Below are 27,941 nucleotides of genomic sequence, written 5' to 3' on the forward strand. Positions count from 1 at the left end.
GTTGGGCCGGCCCCACCCCTGATCTGAGTGTGGGGGGCTGGTTGGGGACAGGACCAGCTGGGAGAAGGGGCCCTGAGGGTTGGCAGGCTGGCCCCGCCCCCTGGTCAAACTCCCAGTGGAGGGGACAATTTGCATATTACCCTTTTATTATATAGGATAATTTGGAAAATCTCACCCAAGGATATGTTTAATGATTTTAGAGAGAGGAAGAGAGAGAGAGAGAGAAGTGGGAGAGAACCATGATTGGTTGCCTCCCCTAGGAGGATGGAACCTGAAATTTAGGCATGTGCCTTGACCAGGAATGGAACCTGAAACCTTTGGGTGCAGGGGAAGATGCTCCAAACAAGTGAGCGAGGGCCAAGGCAGGACTTTTATTTTTTTTACAGTGGATAAACTGAGGCTCAGAGTAGTTACATAACTTCCCCAAAGTCACACAAGTTGATGGTCTGGATTAGAGATTTTATCTGACTCATGTATTAAAATTCTATTCAGTTTAGATTTTTAAAAATTCAGGGGTCCAATTTGGTACGGTCTCTTTGAATCAAACAACAAACAAAATGCAATAAACGTTAACATACTTGCTAATCATATTCGTTTATATGGCCGCCTTGCTCTTGCCATAATTTTCACCCATTCCCCCACCCCCATCCCCATAAATCGTTCAGTGTCTACATGGTAGTGATTTTCCTAACAATTGATCCGCAGAACTGGCTGGCCTCTGGGTAAAGATAAAGAGTACTAACATCGCTGACCTCAAAAAAAAAAAAAAAAAAAAAAAAAAGAGCAGTTTGGGATGGCAACCCCTCCCTTCCGGCCTCGACGGGGCGGTAGGAAACCTCCGCACGTGGATCCCCGCGATTCCCAGGGCGCGCGTCCATCCGGGCAACTGGCCAGTCGGCCCGGACCGCGCAGGCGCGAGGGCTGCGGCGGCTGGGGGCGGGCCCCCGGTTTCCCTAGAGACCGGGCGGAAGCGGCCGGAAGCTGCGCTGCGGTTGGCCGCCGCGGGGGGGAGGAGCTGGGGGCGGAGCCCGGGGAGGAAGGCGCCCGCGACGAGGAAGAGGACGCGGCTCGGGCCATGGAACGCGCGGAGGCGGGGGTGTCGGTGGGCTCGCCGGGTGCGCCCGGGCCCGAGGAGCAGGGCGGGGCGGGCGGACGCCCGGGGCGGCGGCGGCGGCGGCCGTTGGGGTGTGACCGTCCCCGCCCCGCGTGGCTCCTGGCGCGGCCACGAGGGCGGCTGTCTGCTGCCTGGTGTGTTGTGGCTGGGACCCGGGAGGGGTGGCTTCACCTCGTCGACGTTGAGGGTGCCCCTCCGAGACCCCCTGAGAGCCGAGGAGCCTCCCGGGAGGGGGGACCCTGTCCCGCAGGCGTCAGGGCTGCGGTCCCGGGAGGAGCGGCTGGGCTCGGAACCCAGCACGAGGCCCGTGCGCGGTGATCGCTCCCTGGTGTCCCTCGTCCAGCCTCCGATCTGCCTTGCATCGCCGCACCCCGGGCTCTTCTTTTCTGCCCCCCTTTAAAAAAACAAACAAAACTTTAAATGTTTGGAATAATTTTAGATTTGCAGAAGTTGGAGAAATAGTTTTACCTAATGTTACTATCTTACCGTGGTACATTTGTCAAAACTAAGAAATTAATATCGGCATAACACTATTCACTGAATACAAGCTTTATTTACATTTTACCAGGTTTTTTCCCCACTCTATTTTTTTTTTCCTGTCCCAGGATCCAAACCAGATAATCACATCGCCTTTCACCTGTCTTATTTTTCAGCTGATGTTAACAGCTGGGATCTCATCTTTCCCGAGTCTCCATCCCCACCTCCCCGTCCCCCCTGACATTAGCTTTTTTTTTTTTTTAATCCAAGAAATATTTACGCATTCTTTCCATTTAGCAAGCGTTTATTGGTGGTCTATGATATGCCAGCCACTGGTGATTCAGCACTGAATCACAATCCTTCTCTTATGGGAGCTAAATATAGCCCCCTGGAACGCATACATTGCCTTCTGCAGTTTTGTATTTCTGATTTTTTTTTTAATGTAAGGACATGCCACATAGAATAATTTTTAAGTTGGTTGAAATCAGTGTTTAAACTTTTCTGCCCCTTCCGATTTACCCTAAATTTTACTATCAACTCCCAAGTGAGAGGATTACCTCTTGCATCTTCCATTATTAATCAAGTTTTTACTACCCCGCCCCTCAAAATTATTACTTCTTGAGAAAAATACAGTGCACAAAGAAATGCTAAGTAAACAGGGCTGGAGATCCTACTGTAGATGGAGCTGCTCTCATGTCTTTGTATTTTTTTAAATATATATTTTATTGATTTTTTACAGAGTGGAAGGGAGAGGGATAGAGAGCCAGAAACATCCATGAGAGAGAAACATCGATCAGCTGCCTCCTGCATACCTCCCACTGGGGATGTGCCCCCAACCGGAATCAAACCTGGGACCCTTCAGGCCGCAGGCTGACGCTCTATCCACGGAGCCAAACTGGTTTTGGCGTGTCTTTGTAATTTTTAGATGTTTTGACAGATGTAATAAATCCCGGAAAGGACTTTTAAAATCACTCTGCATTCTTTTTTCCTCAGTCACCATGTTGTAAGGAACTGCCAGTTGCTCAGAGATGATAAGCAGCCTGAATATATGTTTTTCTTTGCATTCGTTTGATCAGTTCATGATCGGGTGGTTCCAGCAGGAAGTTCTTCATCCAGAGTGATAGTACATGTGGACCTGGATTGCTTTTATGCACAAGTAGAAATGATCTCAAATCCGGAACTAAAGGGCAAACCTTTAGGTAATTATGAATGTCGAGAATGTTTTTCATTGTATAAGAGGATTAGCACTCATTTATTATGTTTATTGTATTCTGATTTATTAACCACATTAGAAAGATTTTGGAAGCAGTTCTTAAGGTGCTTTATGGACAGAATCTTTGCTTCACTACCAGGTGTAAACTTTATAAGCCTCATTTAATAAATGGTGAATTTGACACAATCCTCTTACTTTCTTTTCTATGTACTTGTGTTTATCATATTTTAGGTGAACATTATTTTTATGGTGGTAAACACGTAGTCAATTTGTGTGAAAGAGAAAGCAGATTTTTAGCAATCTTAAGCCACTAAGACTCATTAAACTAGAATTTCTATAGGTGCTGTAGATCATGGTTTAATCATTTTGATAAGGAGGGGGCTCAGAATGCCCCCGCACTGTCGAATCTTTTCTGTAGGTGGCTAGGAAGAATAGTTCAATAATTAGAACATTTATTGGGGGAGATCCCTGATAATTGCTGTAGGTTGACACGTGTTAACAGAACTTTGCTTTATATTCATTGGACAGTTACTCAGAAAATAAGTGAGTTTTTCTAGCAGCACCAGTAATTGTACTGTTATTTTTCATCTGCTTTATTTTTTGGTAAATCATGGGCTAGAGTTATATAGAGTTAATTCAGTATAAATTATTCTGGTTTTGTATTGCCTGGAAAAATTTCATAATGATTTTATTTGTATTTTTTGCTGAAACTCCATAGAATATATTGATGTGTGGTAAATTTCTGTTAAATTTTACTTATAGAACTTCGATGAATGGATGCTGTATTTTTAAACCAAGATACGGCTTTTTATTTTAAATATACACTGAGTGGCCAGATTATTATGATCTCTGAACACATAATAATCTGGCCACTCAGTGTGTGTGTGTGCGTGCGTGTGTGTGTGTGTGTGTGTGTGTGTGTGTGTGTGTATATATATATATATGTGTATATATATATATATATATATATATATATATATATATATATATTAGAGACCTGGTGTATGAATTCGTGCATGGGTGGGGTCCGGCCAGCCAGGCCAGGGCGAGGGGACATGGGCGGTTGGCTGGCGTGCCTGCTGGTTGAACTCCTGGTCAAGGGGACTATTTGCATATTAGCCTTTTATTATATTGGATATACACTGAGTGGCCAGATTATTATGCGTTCAGAGATCATAATAATCTGGCCACTCAGTGTATTTTTTATTGATTTCATGGAGGAAGTGAGAGGGAGAGAGAGAATGAAATATCGATGAGAGAGAAACATCGATTGGCTGCCTTCTGCACACCCCCATTGGGCGTGTGCCCTAATCAGGAATCGAACTGCGACCTGGTTCATAGGTTGCCGCTTAACCACTGAGCCCCACCGGCTGGGCTAGAGCTTTTTATTTTTATAAAAACAGATTGCCTTACAACTTACAATTATAAGATGGAATTAGTAAATTATACTTCAAGATGTTTCTTTAATTCTGCTCCGTTTTCTCATAAATATTTATTTTTATAGGTGTTCAGCAGAAATATTTGGTGGTTACCTGCAACTATGAAGCTAGGGAACTTGGAGTAAAGAAACTTATGAATGTAAGAGATGCAAAAGAAAAGTGTCCACAGCTGGTGTTAGTTAATGGAGAAGACTTGACGCGTTACAGAGAGATATCGTATAAGGTTACAGGTACAGATTATAGGCAATGTTATTTTACCATTAATTTTTACATAGGAGGCCTGTTCATTACATGAATATTTTAATAAGTGTAAATTGCCATAAGTCAGTTCCTTTTTGCTAATAACTTTATTTTAGGTCTTGCCCACTTTTTGAAATATTTATGAGGATGACTATATAAATAACTTTGACAAAAAATGTAAAGTTAAAAGAAGTTTGAAGTCTGTCATGAATGGTGTCATGTAAATATAAGAACAAATGTAAAACAGTATTTAATAGTGAAGAAATGGGAAGATATACTAAAGAAAGCCAAATATTTTAATTTTTAAGAAAATATATTTTTATTGATTTCAGAGAGGGAGAAATAGAAACATCAATAATGAGAATCATTGATTGGCTGCCTCCTGTACACCCCCTACTCGGGATCAAGCTGCAACCCAGGCATGTGCCCTGACCGGGAATTGAACCATGACCTCCTGATTTATAGGTCAACGCACAATCACTGAGCCACTGCAGCCGGGACCAAATATTTTAATTTTTAATTTAAATTAATTATGAGAGATATGCTATAGGCTAATGCATTAATGTTAGTTGGGAGAGGCTTTTGTAATGTTTAACATAATTAAAAACTAGCTTTATATTTATTTGTATTTTTGTTCTGTTTTTGTTTGTTCATTTAGTATTTGTAGCAGTTTTCAGATGAAAGGTTTAAATATAACTAAAAGTGCTAACAAACTAACAAGCAAAATTGCTCAAGAAAAATGACAAAAATATTAATGGGCACCTGACATAAAGGGCAAATACATGTCCAGTAATTACCTGGAAAAAAGGAATGCTCAGATTCATTATTGGCTACGGAAATTTGAATTAGTAAATTAAGATTTTATATCCATCATACTTGCAAAAAAAAAGAAAGAATGTGAGAAAAAGTAGAAACAGCCTTTATGAAAAAGCAATCTAGAAATTAAAGTTACATATTATATTCTTTAACCCAGTGATATAATCAACAGTATATATTTTTTTAAAAAGAAAAAGGATGTATAGGTGCCGTATATTTATATACCTTGTTGAGTGAGCAAAAGTTAAGATGCAAAAAGTATATCACATTTATCCATTTGTATAAAACAACTAGAGGCCTGGTGCACAAATTCGTGCACCAGTGGGGTCCCCGGCCTGGCCTGCAGGATTAGGCCAAAACCGGCTCTTCAACATGAGGGGTCTTAGATTGCAAGAGGGTGCAGGCCAGGTTGAGGGACCCCACCAGTGCATGATCAGGGCTGGGGAGGGATGTAGGAGGTTGGCCAGCCAGGGTGGGACTGCGGGAGGGCTCCAGGGCGTGTCCAGCCCGTCTTGCTCAGTCCAGATCGACCGGACCTTAGCAGCAAGCTAACCTACCGGTCGGAGCGTCTGCCCCCTGGTGGTCAGTGCACGTCATAGCAAGCAGTTGAGCGACCTTAGCATATTGTTAGCATATTATGCTTTGATTGGTTGAATGGCCAACAGGTCGACTGGACACTAAGCATATTAGGCTTTATTATATAGGATAGCACAAACCCCTTCCCCACATAGTGTGTACAAGTATATATGAACAGGAAGATAAATATGAGAGGGTATATACTAAGTTTTAACTTTTTAAAAAATATACTAGAGGCCCGTTGCACAAAGATTCATGCAATAGGCCTTCTTTCCCCTGGCTGCTGGCACCGGTTTTTCTCCGGCACCTGGGTCCCAGGCCTTCACTCCGGCCACAGCGGAGAAGCCAAGCCTCTTCAGTCTTCACTCTTCGCTCTTCACTCTTCACTCAGGCCGGAGCCTTCAGTATTCACTCCGCGCCTGTGTATGCAAATTAACCCGCCATCTTTGTTTGGTTAATTTGCATACTCCTGCTTGGCTGGTGGGCGTCGTGGATGTACAGTCAATTTGCATCTTTCTATTTTATTAGTGTAGATATATTTTTATTAATTTCAGAGAGGAAGGGAAAGGAAGAGAGAGAGAGAAACATCAATGATGGGAGAGAATCATTGATCAGCTGCCTCCTGCATGCCCTCCTACTGGGGATTGAGCCCGCAACCCAGGCATGTGCCCTTGACTGAAATTGAACCTGGGACCCTTCCATCAGCAGGACAATGCTCTGTCCACTGAGCTAAACCAGCTAGGGTTAAGTTTTTAATATTAGTTACCTTCTGGAATGGGAGAGGCGGTGCTGAAATGGGAGGAAGGACAGCCATGCAGAAAAGACAAGACTATATTCCTCAAATAGCACTTGTGCATCTATACAGAATTGTGTGTCTGAATATTACGAAGTTGATTTTTAGTAATATACAGAAGAAATTGTAAGATACAGAAAGTTGTGTATCTTGCCTTTGTTCTTGGTGGTCTTTCATGCCATTCATGTAGCTCCTCCTCATTCTTTTTAACGACTGCAGTATTCCATTGAATTTTGTTTATACTTACTTAACCAGTCCTCTAGTGATATGAAGACAGTATGTCCCACTTTATGCCTAATGTCTCTGCATAATTATTAATAGCAACTCTTTGTATTAAAAAATGTCTTGTTCTTACCCTAGCCAGTTTGGCTCAGTGGATAGAGCGTCGGCCTGCGGAATGAAAGGTCCTGGGTTCAAATCCAGCCAAGGGCACATGTCTAGGTTGCAGGCTCAATATCCAGTAGGGGGCGTGCAGGAGGCAGCCGTTTAATGATTCTCTCTCATCATTGATGTTTCTATCTCTCTCCCTTTCCCTTCCTCTCTGAAATCAATAAAAATATATATTTTTTTAAAGTTTTGGTCTTAATGATGAATTTTATGGTTTTTCTAACAGTGATGGATTATTAGACTGTTACCAACTCTTTGCTCTTACTAATATATGCTTCAGTAGACATTTTCATATGGAAATTTTGGCATACTTTTATGGGGATATCTATAAGGTAAGAGTTTAATTGCCAGATCAGAGATAATTTGCATTTAAAATTTTGAATACTGCTATATGTTGCACATGATTTTGTCCCAACGTATTGTTAGTAGGTATGAGAGTGTTAGATATTCCCAAATTGTAAAGATTTGCCTCAGAAATGAAAAAAATAGTAAATGTTTTCTGCTATCCAGCTGGTATCAGTAGATAATTCAGAGAGAAATGAAGTTTCTTCTCAATGATTTCTAAATTGTTTATTAGTCTTAATCCTAAAAATGAGAATAGATCATCCTTTTGAATTTATATTAAATCCTGGTTCAGTTCAGTTTAAAAAACATTTGACTTAAGGACTAGGTTTTTTCTAGATGCTAGACATTCAAATACATGTAAATCATGGTCCATCTCTGCCCTTAAGGAATAAATTGGGGAATGGGTAATTAAAATATTGAATTGTGGTGTATTTGGAAAATCAAGTGAGTTTTCTTTTGGGCTCAGTAATAATTGGAAATTATAATTTTTTGTTTTGTCTTTAGAAACACCTGTGGAAAATATAGCTAGAATATATTATTGCTTTTGCTTTTCTAAGCAGACCATAATTCATTCTTTGACCCACTGGTTCAAGATCATATTAACGATAACCATTGATATTTAATGTAGAATATAGTAACTATAAGTATAGGAGATTGCGCTAAATCTGCTATGAGTATCTGTCCAGGGAATATCATTTTTGGACTTACTTTGTTAGAAATATATAGTCTTTATTAAAAATGTGACACAGAAAAAAAAAATCCCAGTTAACTGAGGATTTTATTAAATATATTGTGGAACTGTGAATATGTGAAACTTTTAACAACATACTTGAGGTAAGCATAAAATAGTTAAATTTATTATAGTTATAACTTGTTACATCTGTGTTCCAATATTATTTAAATTTAGAGTTGTTGGAAGAATTTAGTCCAGTTGTTGAGAGACTTGGATTTGATGAAAATTTTGTGGATCTAACAGAAATGGTTGACAAGAGACTACAGCAGCTTCCAAGTGATGACCTTTCAGCGCTGACTGTGTCGGGTCATGTATACAATAATCAGTGTAAGTGGTTTCTTATTTATTCTACTTATTATTTTGTTTTTTATATTTTTATTGTTGATACTATTATAGATGTCCCCATTCCCCTCCCCCCCTTTGTCTACCTGCATCCACCCCTTTGTCCCCCCCCCCCCATCCCTCTGGCCATCACCTTATTGTTGTCTGTGTCTGCGGGTTATGCCTATATCTTCTTTGGCTTAATGTTCTGTGAGTTAAGTTAATTGACTTTCTGAAAATGTTATGGCTTTTGTTGGAGGTATAGCCATATTTCAGTAATCTAAGATGGCTAAAATTAGGTGTTGCTCATGTAGCTCAGTGCTCTGTGCACTTTTCATTTCTCTGACATGGTCCATGCATTACCATTTTTTAAGTTTCATACCTCTTAAGTTACAGGAGTTGGCTTGATAATAGGATTTTTAGAATAACTTTATTCTCTTAAAGCAGTGGTCGGCAAACTCAGTAGTCAACAGAGCCAAATATCAACAGTACAATGATTGAAATTTCTTTTGAGAGTCAAATTTTTTAAACTTAAACTTCTTCTAATGCCACTTCTTCAAAATAGACTCTCCCAGGCCATGGTATTTTGTGGAAGAGCTACACTCAATGGGCCAAAGAGCCACACGTGGCTCGCGAGCCGCAGTTTGCCGACCACTGCCTTAAAGCGATCTTTAAGCAAGATTTTGAGGTAGACCAAAATACATTTGATTTTGTCTCCTCTTGCTTCCAGTCCCCCAAGGCACCAAAACCCTCATGCTGTCCCCTGAGCTAACCCTTGTGGAAGCTCATCCAGGCCTACCTGCCATCTCTTGCAAGCTCCTACTTCATTAGTTCAGATAACCTTTGCCAACTGTTAGCATGAAAGCAGGATGGTTCATTTCCTTCTCAGATTAAAATATAAATGGCTGATGGTATTTCCAGGGACATTTGCATTTGAAAATCAGCTGCAATATCTCTAGTGACTATTTAATTAGACTTTGAAACATATGCAACTCTGCTGGTGACTTCCACATTATACCACATGGAAGACAGCTACTCTGCTTTGTGTAAGACTTGCCCTGACCATCTTGCTCCTAGGTTTCAACATGTGCTTCCTCATCCTTGATTTTTGAGAGCTGGTGATCAATCTCCGATCTAGTTCTCCACCTCCCTGATATTAAAGAAAAGGGGGAGAGCTACAGTTCTCTTCTGGAAGAAGACATGAAGCTTTTCCATCTTTTGTACCTATGGTCTCTTGTCACTTACAAAGACTAAGTAGCAAGAACGTTCCAAGTAGGTTTCTATGTAATTCTTAAAGCAAACTCAGACTTTATTGCTTGGAACATAATACAGAGAGCTAGGTTTTATAACCTAAAAAGAAAATGTCTAATTCTTCATGAATTCTTCCTATTTCCCACAGGTTTTTATTAAAAAATTTTTAGACTTACAGAAAAATTGACAGAATATAATACAATGAGTACACTCATTGTACTCTTCTTGTCCATACAACTATTGTTACCATTTTTCATATTTGCTTTATCTTGCTCTTTATTGATTGGTTGACTGATTGACAAGCCATTTGAAAGTAAATTGCAATATAACACTTCATTTGTAAGTACACCTGAGGATAAGGATTGTCTCATATAATTGTAAGACCATTTTCACATCTAAGAAGATTGGTTTCTAGATAATTTCCCTGCACTTTTCATAAGAGATCTCTTAAATATGGACAGATTTAAAATTGTTTTTCATACAGCCAGTACATAAAGTTTAGATTCAGTTCTTTAAAACTATAGATAAACAGGAATATAAAAGTTTTACTGCTGTCAGTAGAAATTTTTCATGAGAGATGAGTTTTCATAATCTGTTCATCATTAAGCACGTCTGTGCATTCTCTATCACAGGCCCTTAGAGTTCACTCCCTGTAGTTATTTACTTACTTAACAGAATTCCAGTGAAGAACAAAGCAGATTAGTTAAGTGGGTGGCAGTATGGTGGTGGTGGAATATTGAATTTAGGTTAAATAAACCTTCATTTGTAAATAAAATTCATTTGTAAAAAAGGAAATTAAATTGTTTTGGGGTTCTTTTAATGACATTGGCTGTTTTTATAGCTATAAACCTGCATGACGTCTTGCACATCAGACTACTTGTTGGATCTCAGATTGCGGCAGAGATGCGGGAAGCCATGTACAATCAGCTGGGTCTCACTGGCTGTGCTGGAGTGGCTTCCAATAAATTACTGGCAAAACTAGTTTCTGGCATCTTTAAACCAAATCAACAAACAGTCTTACTACCTGAAAGTTCTCAAGATCTCATTCATAGTCTGAAACACATAAAGGAAATGCCTGGTAAGACAAATATATTTGAAAAGTATATATTTTTTTGAAAAATTATAGATATATGTAGTTAATTCTTAGAGCCTATATACTTGGTTCTTGAAGAAAACCAAACAAGCTAATGTTCTTTGGAGGGAATCTGTATTAGGAAATATATAAAAGTACTTTTCTAGTTTCACCTACTTTTGTATAGTTTGAATATGATCATGAAAGCTATAACTGGAAGTGTATAGTCCTTTATTTCCAATCCCTGGTTCATAATCTTATACTGTACATTGCATCTGAAGAGGTCTTTTATTAACTCTACTTGAGGATTATCAATATATAGAAAAGATAAGCGTCCATCCATCCGACTGGAAGCTATGACGCGCACTTACCACCAGGGGGCAGACACTCAATGCAGGAGCTGCCATGACGCACTGGCCATTTAAAAATACATGGCACCATGAACCTGGCGCCGATAAAACTAACACTCAGCTTCCCCCATGTGAGACACAGGCCCCACCACCACCCCAGAGCAACATCCCACCAAATCGCAACCAAGGCTGCCAAGACCCATGGCACAAAATGCAGCCCACAGCCCAGCCTGGAAACAGTCTCTGTGGGCGCCGGGTAATGATGTCACATAGCAACGCCCGGCTTCCTCTCCCTAGCGACTAGCCTCCTTGGAGTTTTTTCAGCCCAGGAACTTGACTTGCTTTATAGCCAGGGAAGCATTTTCACATGCCTCATCTCATTTGATCCTCACAGAGGTCCTGGAGTAGGTAGATAGGAGACTTGGTAGAATCCTATTTTCATTAGCCTGAAAATGGAGATTTAAAAAGTTTAGAAACTTGACCCGACTGAAAAGAAGCAAGAAATGGTAAAAATCTAATTTTATCAAGACTGAATTTATTGGTTCTCTCTATATTCATTATATTATATTAAACATATTAGGGTGTTAGGTTTTCAAAGTGGTTCATATAACTCAAAGGCCCTGAGCAGAAGAAGAACAATCTAATTTTTAATGAACTTTGATCTTAGCAAAATATTCATTATGGAATTTAAAGACACGGTTGATACAGTAATGACAGTATTTTAATTAGCTTTATTTTAAGGAGAAAGCTATGTAACACCCTATGCATTTCGTTTTGTTTAGGTATTGGCTATAAAACTGCCAAACGCCTTGAAGCACTGGGTATCAGTAGTGTGCATGATCTTCAAACCGTTTCCTCCAAAATATTAGAAAAGGAATTAGGAATTCCCATTGCTCAGCGTATCCAGAAGCTCAGTTTTGGAGAAGATAACTCTCCTGTAACACCCTCAGGACCACCTCAGGTGCATAATGACATTTTACTGGAGTACTTACTGGTTGTCACGTTATTTGAGAAAGATTTCTAGTTTATTGCTGTTTTTACTAATCTAGTTTGCTTGTTAGGTTAGTACATGATCCCTTTCCTGTGAGGAAGCTAATTTATTATAATATATTTAAAAATATTCTTAAATTGAATCTAAGAATTAGTATTTCAATCTCAAGTTAGCCGATAGCCTATCTATATATATAAAACCTAAGCGACCGACTATGACGCACCCTGACCACTGTTGTACCTTGGTTGCGGGCACATCCCCAGTAGGGGGTCTGCAGGAGGCAGCTGATTGATGTTTCTCTCTCATCGATGTTTCAAACTCTCTCTCCCTCTCCCTTCCTCTCTGTAAAAAATCAATAAAATATATATTTTTTAAAAGGCTTGGTTTTAGAGAAGTCTAATGATTTAGGAGATGGAGAAAAGTTTAATTACCTAGTTCATATTGATTGATTATTTTTTATGTGACAGGCACTTTACTAAGTACTCCATGTACATTAGCCCATTTAATTTTCACAAACCTTCAAGGTAGGTAGTTCTATTGTTTATTTATAACCTTTTCCTCTCTTTCTCTTCCTCTCTAGTTTTTTTTTTTTTTTTTTTTTTTTTTTAAAGATGAGGATACTATAGGTTAGAAAAGTTAAATAACTTGCCCAAGGTTAAATTCAAGTTTTAGGAGAGTAAGAGCCTTGTTGTAATCATACAGGAAAGCTTGGAGTTGCTACTAGAGCTTTAAAATTTTCTTGACTTTCAGTGCACTTTCTAGTGGAGTATGATAACTTGCAGATAAAAAAAGTTAATATAAAAGTAAACTACTAGTAAGTGGCTCAAACTAAGCACAAGAGGTAAGTTAGTCAAGGCTGTGTTGATTTACCTGACATATACACTGGTAATTGTATATGCTTATTTGGGTGTACAGTAATCCTTATTTGTGCTTTTTTGGTAGTCCTTTAGTGAAGAAGATTCACTTAAAAAATGTTCATCAGAAGTCGAAGCTAAAAGTAAGATCCAAGAATTACTTGCTAGTCTTTTGAACAGGTGATTTTTCCATTTTTCCATATCCTATATATTCTGTACTGGAAAGAATACTTGATGTTCTGTCTTGGAACTTACAGATTAACTAGAGACTAATCAGTATAACAATAGATCATTTATCACTGAATTTCTCTACATTATAAGGTATTGCAAAGGTAGTAACAGATGCTCTTAACTAAATTTAATCCATCTAGTTCCATTGGTTTTTAGTAACATTGTGGTTATATTGTGAATCTTAAGCTGCTGGTAGTTACCTAAGGGGGTTTTATCTATTTTTCTAGAATTCCTGCACCTCTAAATTTATAATGGTTGAGGATAGGTAGTTATTAAGAGCAACAACGATAGAGAAAGCAGAAGAACCCTTATATCTCCTTAGCCTTACTCTGTGTGAAAGAAAATGGATGACTCTAAGTAGCAGAAACTGATGAAGTGAAATTTCCTACAACTTCGCTGTCACATGCAGTGTGGTTCTCTATGCAGCTCATCATTTGCTGCATGCAAGCGGGGCTGACAATGACCCAGCTCCAGTGATATGACTCAGGCTGGGCCCATGAATATGCTTGTGAAAGTGGGTCATCTGCTTTGCTTCAACTAAATAGAAGACTATTATGAAAAGCCTGGCCATTAGAAATAGTTCCGCACATAGAAAAACCACAAGAATTACAACTTTTATAGGTTCTCTTATTCGAAGAATCAACCCAGAAACGAGTCTAGGTGCTGTAAACCTGTGCGATACCAAATATTAACCATTTACCCTTTTCTCTGCTTGCCATTCTCTTCTGTACCATGGCCCCTTACTTCAGTGATTGAGGTGTAATACCTTTTAAGTGACTGGCAAAAAATAATCATGTGTGTGAATGTGTTTTCCTTCCTGAGTATATGTAGATATGTAAGAGGTATAAAATCATCTAATTTTTAATCCAGGTTCTAGGCAATAGTTCTAGATTGCTTAGAATATCACCTTTTTATAGTATGTCTTAATTAGTTACAGGAATCAAATCATTGTCTTTGAATTGCATATTGACTTATTAGAACAAGTTTAACTGGAAAATATTTAAATTAGTAATATGTTTACAGAAACTGTTTAAGATATTTATTATTTTAGTAAAGCAGCAATCAAGACATTTTGTGATAATTAAGAGAATATTATTTATTACAGAAATGGAAATTTTCTAATTCAAAATACTTAATTTGAGTATATTTAACAGTGTACAATATTTGTATTTTGTACTTGATTTTTAATTCATTGCCATACAGATAAAAAGGAAAATGTTAAAAAAAAAAAAGGAAAATGTTATTCTTTAATGACATGTATTTTCTCTAATTAGATTTTCTATTCTTTTTGTTGTTTTTGGTTTTTTTAAAATATATTTTATTGATTTTTTTTACAGAAAGGAAGAGAGAAGGATAGAGAGTTAGAAACATTGATGAGAGAGAAACATCAATCAGCTGCCTCCTGCACACCTCCTATTGGGGATGTGCCTGCAACCAAGGTACATGCCCTTGACCGGAATCGAACCTGGGACCTATCAGTCCGCAGGCTGACGCTCTATCCACTGAGCCAAACCAGTTAGGGCAGATTTTCTATTCTTTAAGTGAATTTCTATCTATGTCATTAAAACCTTTGTTTTAGTGTTCCATCCAAAACCAAGACCATTTGTATGGAACACTAATTTTTTTTTAATTTTGTATTTATTGATTTTAAAGAGAAACATTGATTTATTCCACTTATTTATGTATTCAGTGGTTGATTCTTGTATGTGCCCTGATGGGGCATTAAACCTTAAACCTTGGTGTATCAGGAGGATGATCTAACCAACTGAGCTAGCTGGCCAGGGCTGGATGGAACACTCTTTAGGATGCATGTATATGTACTTCCTAAATATAATACATAATTGATATTTCAAATTATTGCTTAATATGGAACATAGTGGTGACATTACTATTGGCTCTCTTGGGTCTATTTGGGGAGTGCTCTTTGACAAAAGTAATCTCATTAATTTTTTTTTCTTTTTGTGATCCTGTATTTTTAAAATATGTGTAAAAATCTGTCACTTTCCATATATTGGTTTCTGTCAGTGAATGATTCTCTGTTCCTTTAATTTCCTGTTGATTTTAATATTTTGCTTTTAGTTATAATTTGGACTTGGATTATAAAATTGCTTGTTATAATTACGTCTTATTTCTGTTCTTTTTCTGATAGCACTCAATTCTGAGTGAGGCCTGAGAGCCTTACACTTAAAATTTCAGAGCGTTAGTGTGTAGACTTCGCATAATTTATTTGGGCTAGTCCAGGATCTTTATTGCTTACTGCCTACTTATCAACTGTATTTATACTTGTTTTAGTTACTAAATCTGTCATCTTTCTATAAATTAATTTGACAGTTTTTAAAAATCTTTAGGTAATATTTTTCAAATTGCTATTTCCCCTTTCTCTTTATCTTTAGAGTATGCCAAGATGGAAGGAAGCCACATACAGTAAGATTAACAATCCGTCGGTATTCGTCTGAGAAGCACTGTAGCCGTGAGAGTCGTCAGTGCTCTATTCCATCCCACATAGTTCAGAAGTTAGGGACAGGTAGGAGCTAATTTCCTAATAATTTAATTTAATTAGACTCTTAAAAGAGCAAATTTTGAATTAGAAATATGATCCATAGATAGAGGATTTTCACAGGGGGTTAGTGAGCTATTAAAACTCTTCATCAGAAATTTTCACTAGAAAACTTGGTTGTTGTTTAATAGATAATAAAAGTAAAGAGATAAGAATGCTTCCCAAGTTCAGAAAAAAAAAGACTATTGTAATTATATGGTATGAAGTAATTTCTTTTTGAGCACTTAGATTGTTTCCATTTTTTTTGGCTATTATGAAAAATGATGCTGGCAAGTCATTGGGTGGGTATATACTTTGGTTTAATCTGCTGGGTTTTATGGTAAGTTGAACTCCAAGACACTGCTAAATTTTTTCCAAAGTGGGTATAAACAGTTTACATTCTCATCAACAGTGTATGAGCATTCCAGTTTTTTCAAATTCTCACTGACATTTAGTATTATCAGTTTATTTTATGATAGTCATTCTTGAGGCTGTGTAGTGGCATTTCATTGTGTTTGTATTTTCTTTTATGAATAGTGCTTTTAGTGTTATATCTAAAAGTTATTTGCCTAAATCAAAGATCACAGATATTTCTATGTTTTCTTTTAGAAATTTTAAAGTTTTGAGCTTTAAACTTAGATCCACTTTGAGTAATTTTTATGTGTGGTATAAGGTAAGGGTCTTAGTTCATTCTTTTGCGTGTAGGTATCCATTTGTTCCAGCAGAATTTGTTGAAAAGACTATTCTTTCCTCATTGAACTGTCATTACACCTTTGTAAAAAACTAAACATTTTTGTAGAAATATATTTATTCTTTTTTAATTAATTTCTTTATTGATTAAGGTATCACATATTTGTCCTCATCCCCCCATTCCCATCCCACACCCCTCCCCACACATGTCCCCACCCCCCTGTTGTCCTTAACCACTGGTTAGGCTCATATGCATGCACACAAGTCTTTTGGTTGATCTCTCCCCTTTACCCCCACTCTCCCCTACCCTCCCTCTGAGGCCCAACAGTCTGATCCATGCCTCCTTGTTTCTGGGTCTGTTCTTGTTCATCAGTCTATGTTGTTCATTATTTCCCCTAGATGAGTGAGATCATGTGCTATTAGAAATACACTTATAAGAACCGAAAATGAGACAAGCAATAATGGTTATGCTGACAGGCAAATGAATCAGTCTGTAGTGAGTTTCTTTCTGGGCCAACAGTTCTTTTGAGTCCCAATTTCAATGTCAAACAGTTCCTTATGTGTACATGTCAGCAATGACATTTCAGTTCTGGATGGTGGACAAATGGTGGTAATGCAGGTCCGACTCTGGTTTGGTCCTGGGCAACCTGCAGTGACGCACAGCTGCTAACTGCTAGTATAGCAAGGCGACGTCAGTGTCTTCCATCTCTGGACTGCTTCTCTTCTGTCTTCATGGCTGGAGTAATCCTGTCAATTCCTCTCCGTTGCTGGAATCCACATGGTCTCAGAGTTGTTTTCTGAAAATATACAAACATATTCTCGACCAAAAGTTAATAAAGGAATATTTTCTATAAATTTGACTTGGGCTCCTATTTCATTTTTTGCCCAAATGATTTTCCTCTGGCTTGTTTTGACACCTTGTGTGTTTTTCATGGGTGTCTTGCTTTTAGCCTTACAATTAATTTTCTAAAGTATTAATTTTCTAGATGTAATTTACTTACAGGATATTTTTCCTTACATGATATTCTTCTACTATCCCCCCTTTTTTGATTTAAATATTAGGAGGCTTTTGAAAATTTTATAATGTAGTCTTGATGGCTTTTAAATTTTAATATTTTGCACTATAATATTACTGTTTTAGGTTCGTTACATGGTGCGCAATTTTATCATGAGATGAACTACCAATAAAAATTTTAGTTAACACTTGAGGAACACCTTTTTGTCCAGTACAATTAATTTTTCTAGAATATTTGCTTGTTTCAACTAGCCAATTTAAATTTGCCTGAAAACTTGACTACTATTTTACTGTCAAATTTATTACTCTAACAACAATCTTATTTTACCCTGTAAATATTAGTGGAAAGGATTATTTGCCTTCTTGAGTAGGCCCTGAGCATTTTTGGTGGTAGGCTAGATTTAGATATCATAAATCCACTTCCCCACACCATGGGTACAAGACAACTCAAACAATTCTTGTTGGAGTCAGAGGGCAGCTGCTGTCGGCCAAGTCTCTGTCTGTTACCCGGGTCCCCGATTTGAGCTGGGCATGGGACGTTAAGCAGCCCTGGGGACAGGAGAGAAATGTATTTCTTGACGTTCTTATTCCATTGATCTATATGTTTATCCTTTTACCAGTTCTACTCTATCTTGATACTTTCTTGAAATTAAGTAGTGTAAGTACTCCAGCTTCAATTTTTTTCTAAATTGTTTTGGGTATTCATGGTCCTGGGCTTTTGTTTGTAGAAAGATCTTTAAGTAGAAATTTGATTTGTTAACTGTTTATCCAGATTTGTTATTTATTTTGAGTCTGTTTTAGTAATTTGTATCGTTTAGAAATATATGCATTTCATCCTAGTTGTCTAATTTGTTGTCATGAAGTTGTTAATATTCCCTTATAATTCTTCTAATTTTTGTGAAGTCTGTAGTGAAGTTCCTCTTTCACTCCTGATTTTGGTAATTTATGTATTCTCTTTTTTTCCTTTGTAATTCTAGCAAAGGTTTGTCAATTTTGATCTTTTTTAAAACCCAACTTTTGTTGTCATTGTTTTTTCTGTTTTTATTCTTTCTATTTTATTTATTTCAACTTCATTGTTTTTTTCTTTCTGCTTGCTTTAGGTTTTTTTTTTTTTTCTTTTTAAAGAATAGTTTATTGATTTCTGAGGGAGATGAAGGGAGAAGAGAGAAACATCGATGTGAGAGCATAACACAGGGGGATATTTCCTGACGTCATTACTACCTTAACCAGATATTCCATATTTCAACTCTTTTGAAAACTTTTACTCATTTGGCATTTGGTAGTAATGTTGAGATGTTCTAGTTTCCATATATACTGTCAAAATGTCCCAATAATATCTATTTAGGATTTTAATTTAAATTATATTAAACTCTTAATGTTAATCCTATATAATAAAAGGCTACTATGCAAATAGACCGAATGGTGGAACGACTGGTCGCTATGATGCACGCTGACCACCAGGGGCAGACGCTCAATGCAGGAGCTGCCCCCTGGTGGTCAGTGCGCTCCCACAGGGGAAGTGCTGCTCAGCCAGAAGCTGGGCTCACGGCTGGTGACAATGGTGTTGGCGGGAGCCTCTCCCGCCTCTGTGGCAGCACTAAGGATGTCCAACTGATGGCTTAGGCAAGTGGGCTCCCAGACTGCGAGAGGGCGCAGGCCGGGCTGAGGGGACCGCCGAGTGCATGAATTTCATGTACTGGGCCTCTAGTTATTTTATAATGTGTTTAGATACTGTTTTCTTAAACATTTATTTAGGAAGTTATGATGTGATGACCTCAATGGTTGACATACTTATGAAACTTTTTCGAAGCATGGTGAATGTGAAGATGCCATTTCATCTTACCCTTTTAAGTGTGTGCTTCTGCAACCTTAAATCACTAAATACTACTAAGAAAGGGACTATTGATTATTATTTAACACCATCATTATCAACAACTTCATGCTCTGGCAAGCACAGTTTTGTAAGTACACTGTTACTGGATTTGTGTAATTAAGTTATAGGTCTCAGTTTGTGTTTAACGGATATAATTTAGAGTTTCTTTGGGGTTAAATTTTTTTGAGTGACTTACATGTATATATAATACCTATTCTATTACAGTTGCTACTCATAAGTATACTGTACTGTGATCAAGAAGAAAACATAAGCATCACTGGGTAAAAAATAAACCATTATAGAGATTCCCTGTTTTGGAAATATTGAAACATTTCATAACTGTATACAGGAATATGATGATTAGCTCATACATATGGAAATATTTTTAGATACTAGAAATCAAATTATTTCGTCTGTTAATTTATACATAAGCTACCAGCACCCCCCTCAGTGTTTTGTTAAAGTATTTAAATTTTCTTGGTTTTGACATTAAATTGAATTCTGATAGCAATATTGATAGAATATGACTGCTAATTTTATAATTGTAGAAATAAGAGGTTGGCAGTAGAGAGGCAAAGGCCAGTCATATTTTCAGATGACTAAAACAAAGCCCTGTGTATGACCCTTTAGCAAATCTCTATTTACTAAATGTGGGCTTCTTTAAAAAATAATTGTCTTTTACTAAATTGTCCATGTCTGCAATTAACTTTTTTTTTTTAATATCTTTTATTGATTTTTTTACAGAGAGGAAGGGATACAGAGTTAGAAACATCGATGAGAGAGAAACATCAATCATCTGTCTCCTGCACACCTCCTACTGGGGATGTGCCTGCAACCAAGGTACATGCCCTTGACCGGAATCGAACCTGGGACCTTGCAGTCTGTAGGCTGACGCTCTATCCACTGAGCCAAATCGGTTAGGGCGTCTGTAATTAACTCTTAATTTAAAGTGTTTTTATGCTTTTCTTTATTTATTAATCAGTCAGTATAATTTTAGTAATATTTTATTTACATATAAGTTTAAAATGAGAATAGAATAGTGTTACAGAAATAATGAAGTGCCCTCTTCAAATTACTATTTTTCTCTGACCAATTTTATTTCATCTATTAACTGAAATTTTAAAAGGTGTTGACTTTTTGCTTTGTAATCTATAAAATGAGAATTAATGTATAGTGGTATTAGAGAGGCAAATATAAGTGAAAGCACCTTGTGTGTGTCTGGCAATGGCCCGAATCTCTTCTTCTTTTATTTTGAAGTTACTGTGTTGATGTTTTCTGAATTATATTTGTCTGTGTATACATTTTTAAAAAAATATATTTTATTGATTTTTTACGGAGAGGAAGGGAGAGGGATAGAAAGCTAGAAACATCGATGAGAGAGAAACATCGACCAGCTGCGTCCTGCACGCCCCCTACTGGGGTTGTGCCCGCAACCAATGTACATGCCCTTGACTGGAATCGAACCTGGGACCTTTCAGTCCACAGACAGATGCTCTATCCACAGAGCCAAACCGTTTTCGGCTGTGTATACATTTTTATGATGCTTAAAATTTTAAGTGAAAAACTTTACGTAAAAAACTATGCAAATTAGAATTGAAGGTGTTTTTAAATTTTTATTTTATGAATATATAAAAGGGCAAGTAAAGGGTTAAGGGGATCAAATATATGGTGAAGGAAGAAGATTTGACTTTGGGTGGTGGGTACACAATACAATATACAAATCATGTATTATAGAATTGTACACTTGAAACCTATATAATCTTATTAACCGATGTCACCCCAATAAATTTAATTTTTTGAAAAGTGTTATATCTTAATAATGATGTTGGATTTTCACCATGGAAGTATATATTTTTCCTTTCCATTAAATGTTACAGTTTAGAATAGGGATTTTTAGAAAACTAGTCCTTGATGTTTTATGCATACATATAAATATTTATAAATACATATTTATACATATATACTTAAATATTTAGCTATCCCTCGGAGAATCACTTACTTTTTTAGGCCATCATTCTTTTAGTCACAGAACTGGAAGTTTGAATCCACAGTTGTTAAGATCCTTTCCAGGTGGCTCAGTGCTATCTATGAAGTAAGCCTCTTCCTGGAATAGTGAGTAAAGATGCACACAATGGTGTGACTAATTGCGGTGGATTAGTCATCTCTAGCTGTTGGGAGCTGACCCAAAGGGTTGAAGTTATTGAGTAGGATAGAAACATGTTGGTCAGATAATAAGGTACATTCACACTTCAGCAGCATGAATATTTAAAGATATTAGATATCTAAATTATTGTGTTATCCTTGTGTTCTAGAAAATGAAAGATACTCATATGGAGGAATTTTCCAAAGACAAAAAAACAAATTGGGATTTTCTACCAACTGGAAGAATTGAAAGTCCAAGAACTCGGGAGTCTCCACTAGATACTATAAGTTTTTCTAAAGATCAAAACAGTGATGATTTCTCACTCTGCTCACTTCCTGAGGGTATTGACCAAGAAGTCTTTAAACAGCTTCCAGTAGATATTCAAGAAGAAATCCTGTCTAGAAAATCTAGAGAAAAAGTTCAAGGGAAAAGAAGTTTGAGTTGTCCATTACAAGCCTCTAGAGGAGTATTATCTTTCTTTTCTACAAAGCAAAAGCAAGATAGTCCCTTAAATCCTGGAGGTAATTTATCTAATAGCAAACAGATATCCTCATCATCTCCCTGTGAACCAGGAACCTCAGGCTTAAATAACAGTTCCTCTTACCTGTCTAGCCAAAAGGATTATTCACATTCTTTAGACAGTAGCTTAAAAGATGAACGAATGAGTCAAGGACCTAAAAAATCTCAAGGATTCCACTTTTCAAATACAAACCCCACTGTATCTGTTTTTCATTCATTTCCAAATTTGCAGCGTGAACAACTTTTCTCCAAAAACCGCACTACAGATAGCCATAAGCAACCGACCGCAGCAGCGTCTCATCAGGAAGGACTTGCAGAAAATAGAGAACAAGATTCTACTGCTGAGAAAATTACTCTTCCTTCGGATGTTGATCCTCAAGTTTTCTATGAACTTCCAGAAGAGGTACAAAAAGAACTGTTGGCTGATTGGAAGAGAAGAACAGGATCAGATTTCCACAATGTACATAAATAAAGCATGTTCAGAAAAAAGGTCTAGCCGAAACCGGTTTGGCTCAGTGGATAGAGCGTCGGCCTGCGGACTCAAGGGTCCCAGGTTCGATTCCGGTCAAGGGCATGTACCTTGGTTGCGGGCACATCCCCAGTAGGGAGTGTGCAAGGGGCGGCTGATCGATGTTTCTCTCTCATCGATGTTTCTAGCTCTCTATCCCTCTCTCTTCCTCTCTGTAAAAAAATCAATAAAATATATTTAAAAAAAAAAAAAAGAAAAGAAAAAAGGTCTAAAAAACAAGGGAAAGACTGTTGTTCTCAGATTAGCAGTTTATTAAGCTCATCTAAATTAAACACCAGTCGATATTTAATAATGTCACAATCCAATATAAAATGTTCTAAAGCAAGAATAGTTATGGGAAGTAAATTCTGACACAAAATATAAAAAATTCATAATAGAAGAAATAATGTAAAACATTACCTTCCTCTTATTTCTAAAACTATTTTATATTGCTTTTCAATAAAAATATATCTTAGCATTAGTTCATTTCCCATAAAATGAGGGGAAAGATATACTATATATGCCTGCATATAAAAAATAGACTGGCCAAATCATTGCTATGCCATAGCAAATAACTTTATTTTTCTGTGAAATATGGAATATTTCAAGAAATTTAGCCCATTAAGAAATAGCCAAGCCCAGCTGTTGTTGCACAGTAGTTGAGCAGGAGGTCATGATTCGATTCCCAGTCAGGGCACATGCCCAGGTTGCCAGCTCGATCCCCAGTGTGGGGCATGTAGGAGGCAGCAGATCAATGATTCTCGCTCATCATTGATGTTTCTATTTCTCCCTCTCCCTTCCTCTCTGAAATGAATGAAAATATATATTTTTAAAAATTAACCAAATAAATTCTGCCAACTCACCTGTTAAAAATGTAGATATCTTTGAAGTAGTACCATTTATTAAGGTAATTTTTTATTTTTATTTTTTTATATATATTTTATTGATTTCCCTACAGAAAGGAAGGGAGAGGGATAGAGAGTTAGAAACATCGATGAGAGAGAAGCATCGATCAGCTGCCTCCTGCACACCCACCACTGGGGATGTGCCCGCAACCAAGGCACATGCCCTCCACCGGAATCGAACCTGGGACTCCTCAGTCCCCAGGCCAACGCTCTATCCAATGAGCCAAACCGGCCAGGGCTTAAGTTAATTTTTTAAAATAGCAAAGTGATGCAAATTTCAATTAATGCCTCATTACACCTAGAACCCATCATAATGTCTGACACACAGGGTGTTCAGTAACTATTGAATAAAGGGTGGGGAGTTGGGCAGGCGGGTGTCTATACATGTAGAGAACTAGAAGGAACTTTCCATGCGGAGAGATGAAAGGAAGGACAGACACTAGAAGTGAAGGCAGAGTGGGTCTGTAAGGATGCGAGGTAGTGCAACAGGCCCATTTCCTCTGGCCAGTCTGTAGGGTCTAAAAGCAGTGGTTATGTTTGTGCATCTCTACATTTTGTAGATGAGAATAAAAATGTCATATCCACAACAAATACACAGTTACTAAAGTGATGGATGTCCTCTTTCTCCCATTGTTATTGCCTTCACCTTTTACTGCCAGATTAAAAATTGGATATAAGATTGTGGACACCTTTAATTCGTAAGACAGGATGTTTCTAGAATACACCAAAGCGCTGTTGGAGGAGTCCTATTTATAACCTTCGCAGATACAAAGAAAAGGCGATGAAAATAAAGTACAAAAATGTGAGTAAAGGGTAGCTTAAAAATATTTTCTAGGTAAGAAGTTTGAACTAAGTTTCAGATTCCTTGAAATTTAAGAATTTCCTAATCAAGTATTTTTTAACAGGGAGTTTGGGATTATCAAAAGCAGTAACTTGTAGCAAGAACATCAGAACTTATTCACCATACAAATATCTATAGGAGTTTCTACATGTAGTTTTCTGATAAGGTAGTTAAACTTATAAACAGTTTATCACTTTTTTAGATTATCTGTTTTTTTAAAAAGTTCTAATAATCTGTGTAATCATTTCAGCCAGAAACCAGCATCTGATTTTTTAAGTTGTTTTCTTTTAATAAAATCCATCTTTAGTATTAGATTATCTCTCTCTATAAAAGCCTAATATGCAAATTATCCCCATGGGAGTTCGACCGGGAGACCGATCGCTCGCTATGAGGTGCACTGACCACCAGGGGGTGGCGTGGGATGAAGGAAGGCCCCGGCTGGCAGCTGGAAGGCCCTGATCAGCCCTGATCGCCAGCCAGACCTAGAGACCCTACCCGTGCACAAATTTTGTGCAACAGGCCTCTAGTTTATAATATTTGGAAGTGTGAATTTATTTTTATTTATCTTTGATATATGCTGATATCTTGTATCTTTCATGTTCTCTAAAATTCTTAGCCACTAGCCCTTCAAAGATCGCTTTACTATTCTGGGACTCCTGATTGCACAATGATGGACTTTCTTACTCTACCTTTCATGTCCCTTAATCTCTACTTCTTTCCATTATCTTGTTTATCTGCTACATTTTGGCCAATTTCATCAGTTCTTTCTTATGTTCACTGATTTGTTTTTCAGTGGTGTCTGATCTGTTTAAAACACTAAAAATGGTTTTAATTTTAGTATATTTTTCATTTGATTCTTTTTCTACCTGTTTATTCATTACAGTCTTATTAAAAAAAACCTCAAATATTTTATATCCTATTTCTGATTATTTCAATACTATTTTAAATTTTTATAAGTTTCAGCTTTCTGACACTGATGTGTACCATTTTGGCTTATTTCCTTAAGGGTGTGAGTCAACCTAAGCTGTGGGAAGACAAAGGACCTAAGTTGTGGGTGCTTCCCTTCAGAGATGGCTTGCATTTGCTTCCAGCGAGGCCGTGCCAATGCACTGGCACCACTTTAACCCCTTCTAGGTTCTGACTGAAGCCGTGGTCTTCCTTTGAGCCGCCTGGCCTTGCTGCTGTCTTAAGGTTTTCTCTCCAGAGGTCATCTGCAGGCCATTTGCTTTTAGGGTAAACTCGACCTTCCAAGCCTTTTGCCTGATGCTTCCTGCTCCTTTCCTGCTTTTGTTTCAGCTCTTTTTTTTTTTTTTTTTCTTCTGTGTGAGGGTAGAGAGAGAGGGCTTTTCTCTTATACAGTAAAACCAAGCAATGAATTACAGAGTCTGTTCGGTATGAAGCATGTCTGTTCCACCACAGTGCAGAAGTACAAGTATATTTGGATTTACTTTTCCATCTTACTTTTTACTGCCCATTTTTCCCTTGTTCTGTGCTATGCTTCTTTCCCATCCTTATTCCTTTTCTGTCTTTTTGGATTGGCTGAGTTTTCTACTTAATATGTTTTCCCTCTACTGATTTGAAATTTAAACATTCTAAGTACTTTGTATTACCTTTATAAATTTAACATGCTTAACATCTAAAAATGGTAAATCTGTACCCTCATGGCAAACATGAGGATGTTAAAACATATTAATTCTAATCAAATTCCTCCAGTTCTTTATTTAACTTTCAAATTTGATATTATTAGTATTTTATATGGCCAGTGTTTAGGTTTGCCCACATGTTACTTAATTTTTTTGGCTCACCTTTTTTCTTGCATCTCAGACATTCCTTCAAAGTAGAATTGTTTTTACTTTCTGAAATTATGTCTTTAGAGCTGTGGATTTAGAATTCATTTCTCTTGGGCTGTTTTAAAATACTCACTTTTATCTTTGCAGTTTTTATTGTGTGTCTAGCTACGGATTTCCTTTTATCATGTTTTTAACATATAGCTTACTAATACTCTGTTCATTTCTTTTTCAGTCTTCTCTGCGTTTCCCTTTGGATAGCTTTTATTGCTCTGTCTTCAGCTTTACTAATTTTTCTTCCATAGTATCTCATCTGTTATTTCTATTCAGTGTAGTTTTCATGTCAGACATTTTATTTCTCTGGATACCTGAATTGGGTTAATTTTTGTATCTTCTATGTTTCTATTTAATATACTCAGTTTTTCTCTATCCTTGAATATATGGAATATTAATCTTTTTAAAGTCTTTTTCTGTAGCTCATTTGTGCATGTATTTCTATTGGTTTGTTTTTCTCTTTATTATGGGTCACATTTTTCTGCTCTATGTAGCTTGGTAATTTTTTAAATTGTATGGCAGGCGTTGTGCATTTTACTTTGTTGGATAATGATTGTTTCTGTTTTATCATAAATATGTACGAGTTGTGCTTTATAGCTCTATAAAGTTACTTTACTACGTGCAACCAAAGCAGCATTTAATCTAGAAATAATATTACCCGACTACAGGGTAAAATTCTTCTGAAGACATTATGTCACCTGTGATTCGTGAGTTTTTTTACTCTGGCTGGTCATAACATGACTTATGTCTGGTCCTAGGTGGGCCCAGGAGATGTTTCCCTTTGCACCTTTCAGCTGGTTCCTCCCCACCCTTGGGTAATTTCTTGTATGAATCAGTACTCAGCTGAAGACTCGAGAGTTCGTCTTTGCAGCTCTCTGGGCAGCCTCTCCCGTCTCCAATACTCTGCTCCATTCACAGATTGCGAGGTTCTCTGGCTTTCCCCGCCCAAACTGTACCCTAGAAACTCTCTTCAGATGAGTGAGCTAGGGCAATTGTAGGGCCTTACGCATCAACTTTAAAGAGTAAATTCTTATTCTCTAAATGTTCCTTCTATGGCATCCTGTTCTTATTTCTTGGATATCTTTAAAGATGTTCGTGATAGGGCTTCCGAAGATTTCCTCGAACTTGAATTTGCTTTTATTTGTTTGATTAAGAGTGGGACTAAAAATTTGGAAGCTCTGGTAGTTTGGGCAGGAGTTGTCAACTGTAAATTTCATGCAGGATGATCTGGCTGGGCCATTTTGGGGGAAATTCCTGAAGTCAGTAACAGTAGGTCTTTCCTTTTGGATGGGTTATGTTTCTCAAAGATGATGTTTGAGATAACCTATTTGGATTATGGATGTTCCTGTCTTGTGGAAACAAAGTTGGGGTGGGGGACTGAAATTTTCACCATTTAATATGCATATAGTCATTTAATCCTCTTCTTTTTATTACACTTCCTAGGTTCTTAACTGTATTTGGCATGGTCCTGTTCAAAGATCATCTGATTTTATTCTTCCTAGAAAATAAACCTGTAGTCTTCTATTGGAGTTAGATAGAGAATCTAGGAATTTGGGGGGATGACAAGTAAGGTTGTACAAACATGAGTCATTTTTCCCCTATTCCCCCCCCCCCCCCAAACATGAGTTATTTTTGTAATACCATTCCTTAGTCTATTCCAGGGGTCGGCAAACTGTGGCTCACGAGCCACATGCGGCTCTTTGGCCCCTTGAGTGTGGCTCTTACACAAAATACCACATGTGGGCGCGCACGTACAGTGAGATTGAAACTTCGTGGCCCATGCGCAGAAGTCGGTTTTCGGCTCTCAAAAGAAATTTCAATCGTTGTACTGTTGATATTTGGCTCTGTTGACTAATGAGTTTGCTGA

General features: G+C 37.5%; 2 protein-coding genes across 2 annotated transcripts in view; one reads left to right on the top strand and one right to left on the bottom strand.

The window, feature by feature from the left end:
• ZNF397 (zinc finger protein 397) overlaps positions 1 to 27,941 on the bottom strand; it is a 687,602-nt gene that overhangs the window by 564,034 nt on the left and 95,627 nt on the right. The window lies entirely within an intron of this gene.
• On the top strand, positions 1,053 to 27,436 carry POLI (DNA polymerase iota). The gene is made up of 12 exons (XM_079784012.1): positions 1,053 to 1,115; positions 2,668 to 2,790; positions 4,309 to 4,473; positions 8,308 to 8,460; positions 10,547 to 10,783; positions 11,910 to 12,088; positions 13,061 to 13,152; positions 15,597 to 15,727; positions 19,200 to 19,405; positions 20,062 to 20,157; positions 21,630 to 22,469; positions 22,715 to 27,436. The coding sequence occupies exons 1-11, from the start codon at positions 1,076 to 1,078 to the stop codon at positions 22,449 to 22,451; spliced, it is 2,244 nt and encodes a 747-aa protein (XP_079640138.1). The 5' UTR covers positions 1,053 to 1,075; the 3' UTR covers positions 22,452 to 22,469; positions 22,715 to 27,436.

The sequence above is a fragment of the Cnephaeus nilssonii genome (assembly GCF_951640355.1).
Source record: "Cnephaeus nilssonii genome assembly, chromosome: 11".
Classification (NCBI taxonomy): domain Eukaryota; kingdom Metazoa; phylum Chordata; class Mammalia; order Chiroptera; family Vespertilionidae; genus Cnephaeus; species Cnephaeus nilssonii.

Excerpts from the sequence above, each read along its gene's own strand:
- POLI (XM_079784012.1), top strand. The coding sequence starts at position 1,076 with ATGGAACGCGCGGAGGCGGGGGTGTCGGTGGGCTCGCCGG. Across the intron at positions 2,791-4,308 it reads ACTAAAGGGCAAACCTTTAG|GTGTTCAGCAGAAATATTTG; the intron begins GTAATTATGAAT and ends TTATTTTTATAG. Across the intron at positions 10,784-11,909 it reads ACACATAAAGGAAATGCCTG|GTATTGGCTATAAAACTGCC; the intron begins GTAAGACAAATA and ends CGTTTTGTTTAG.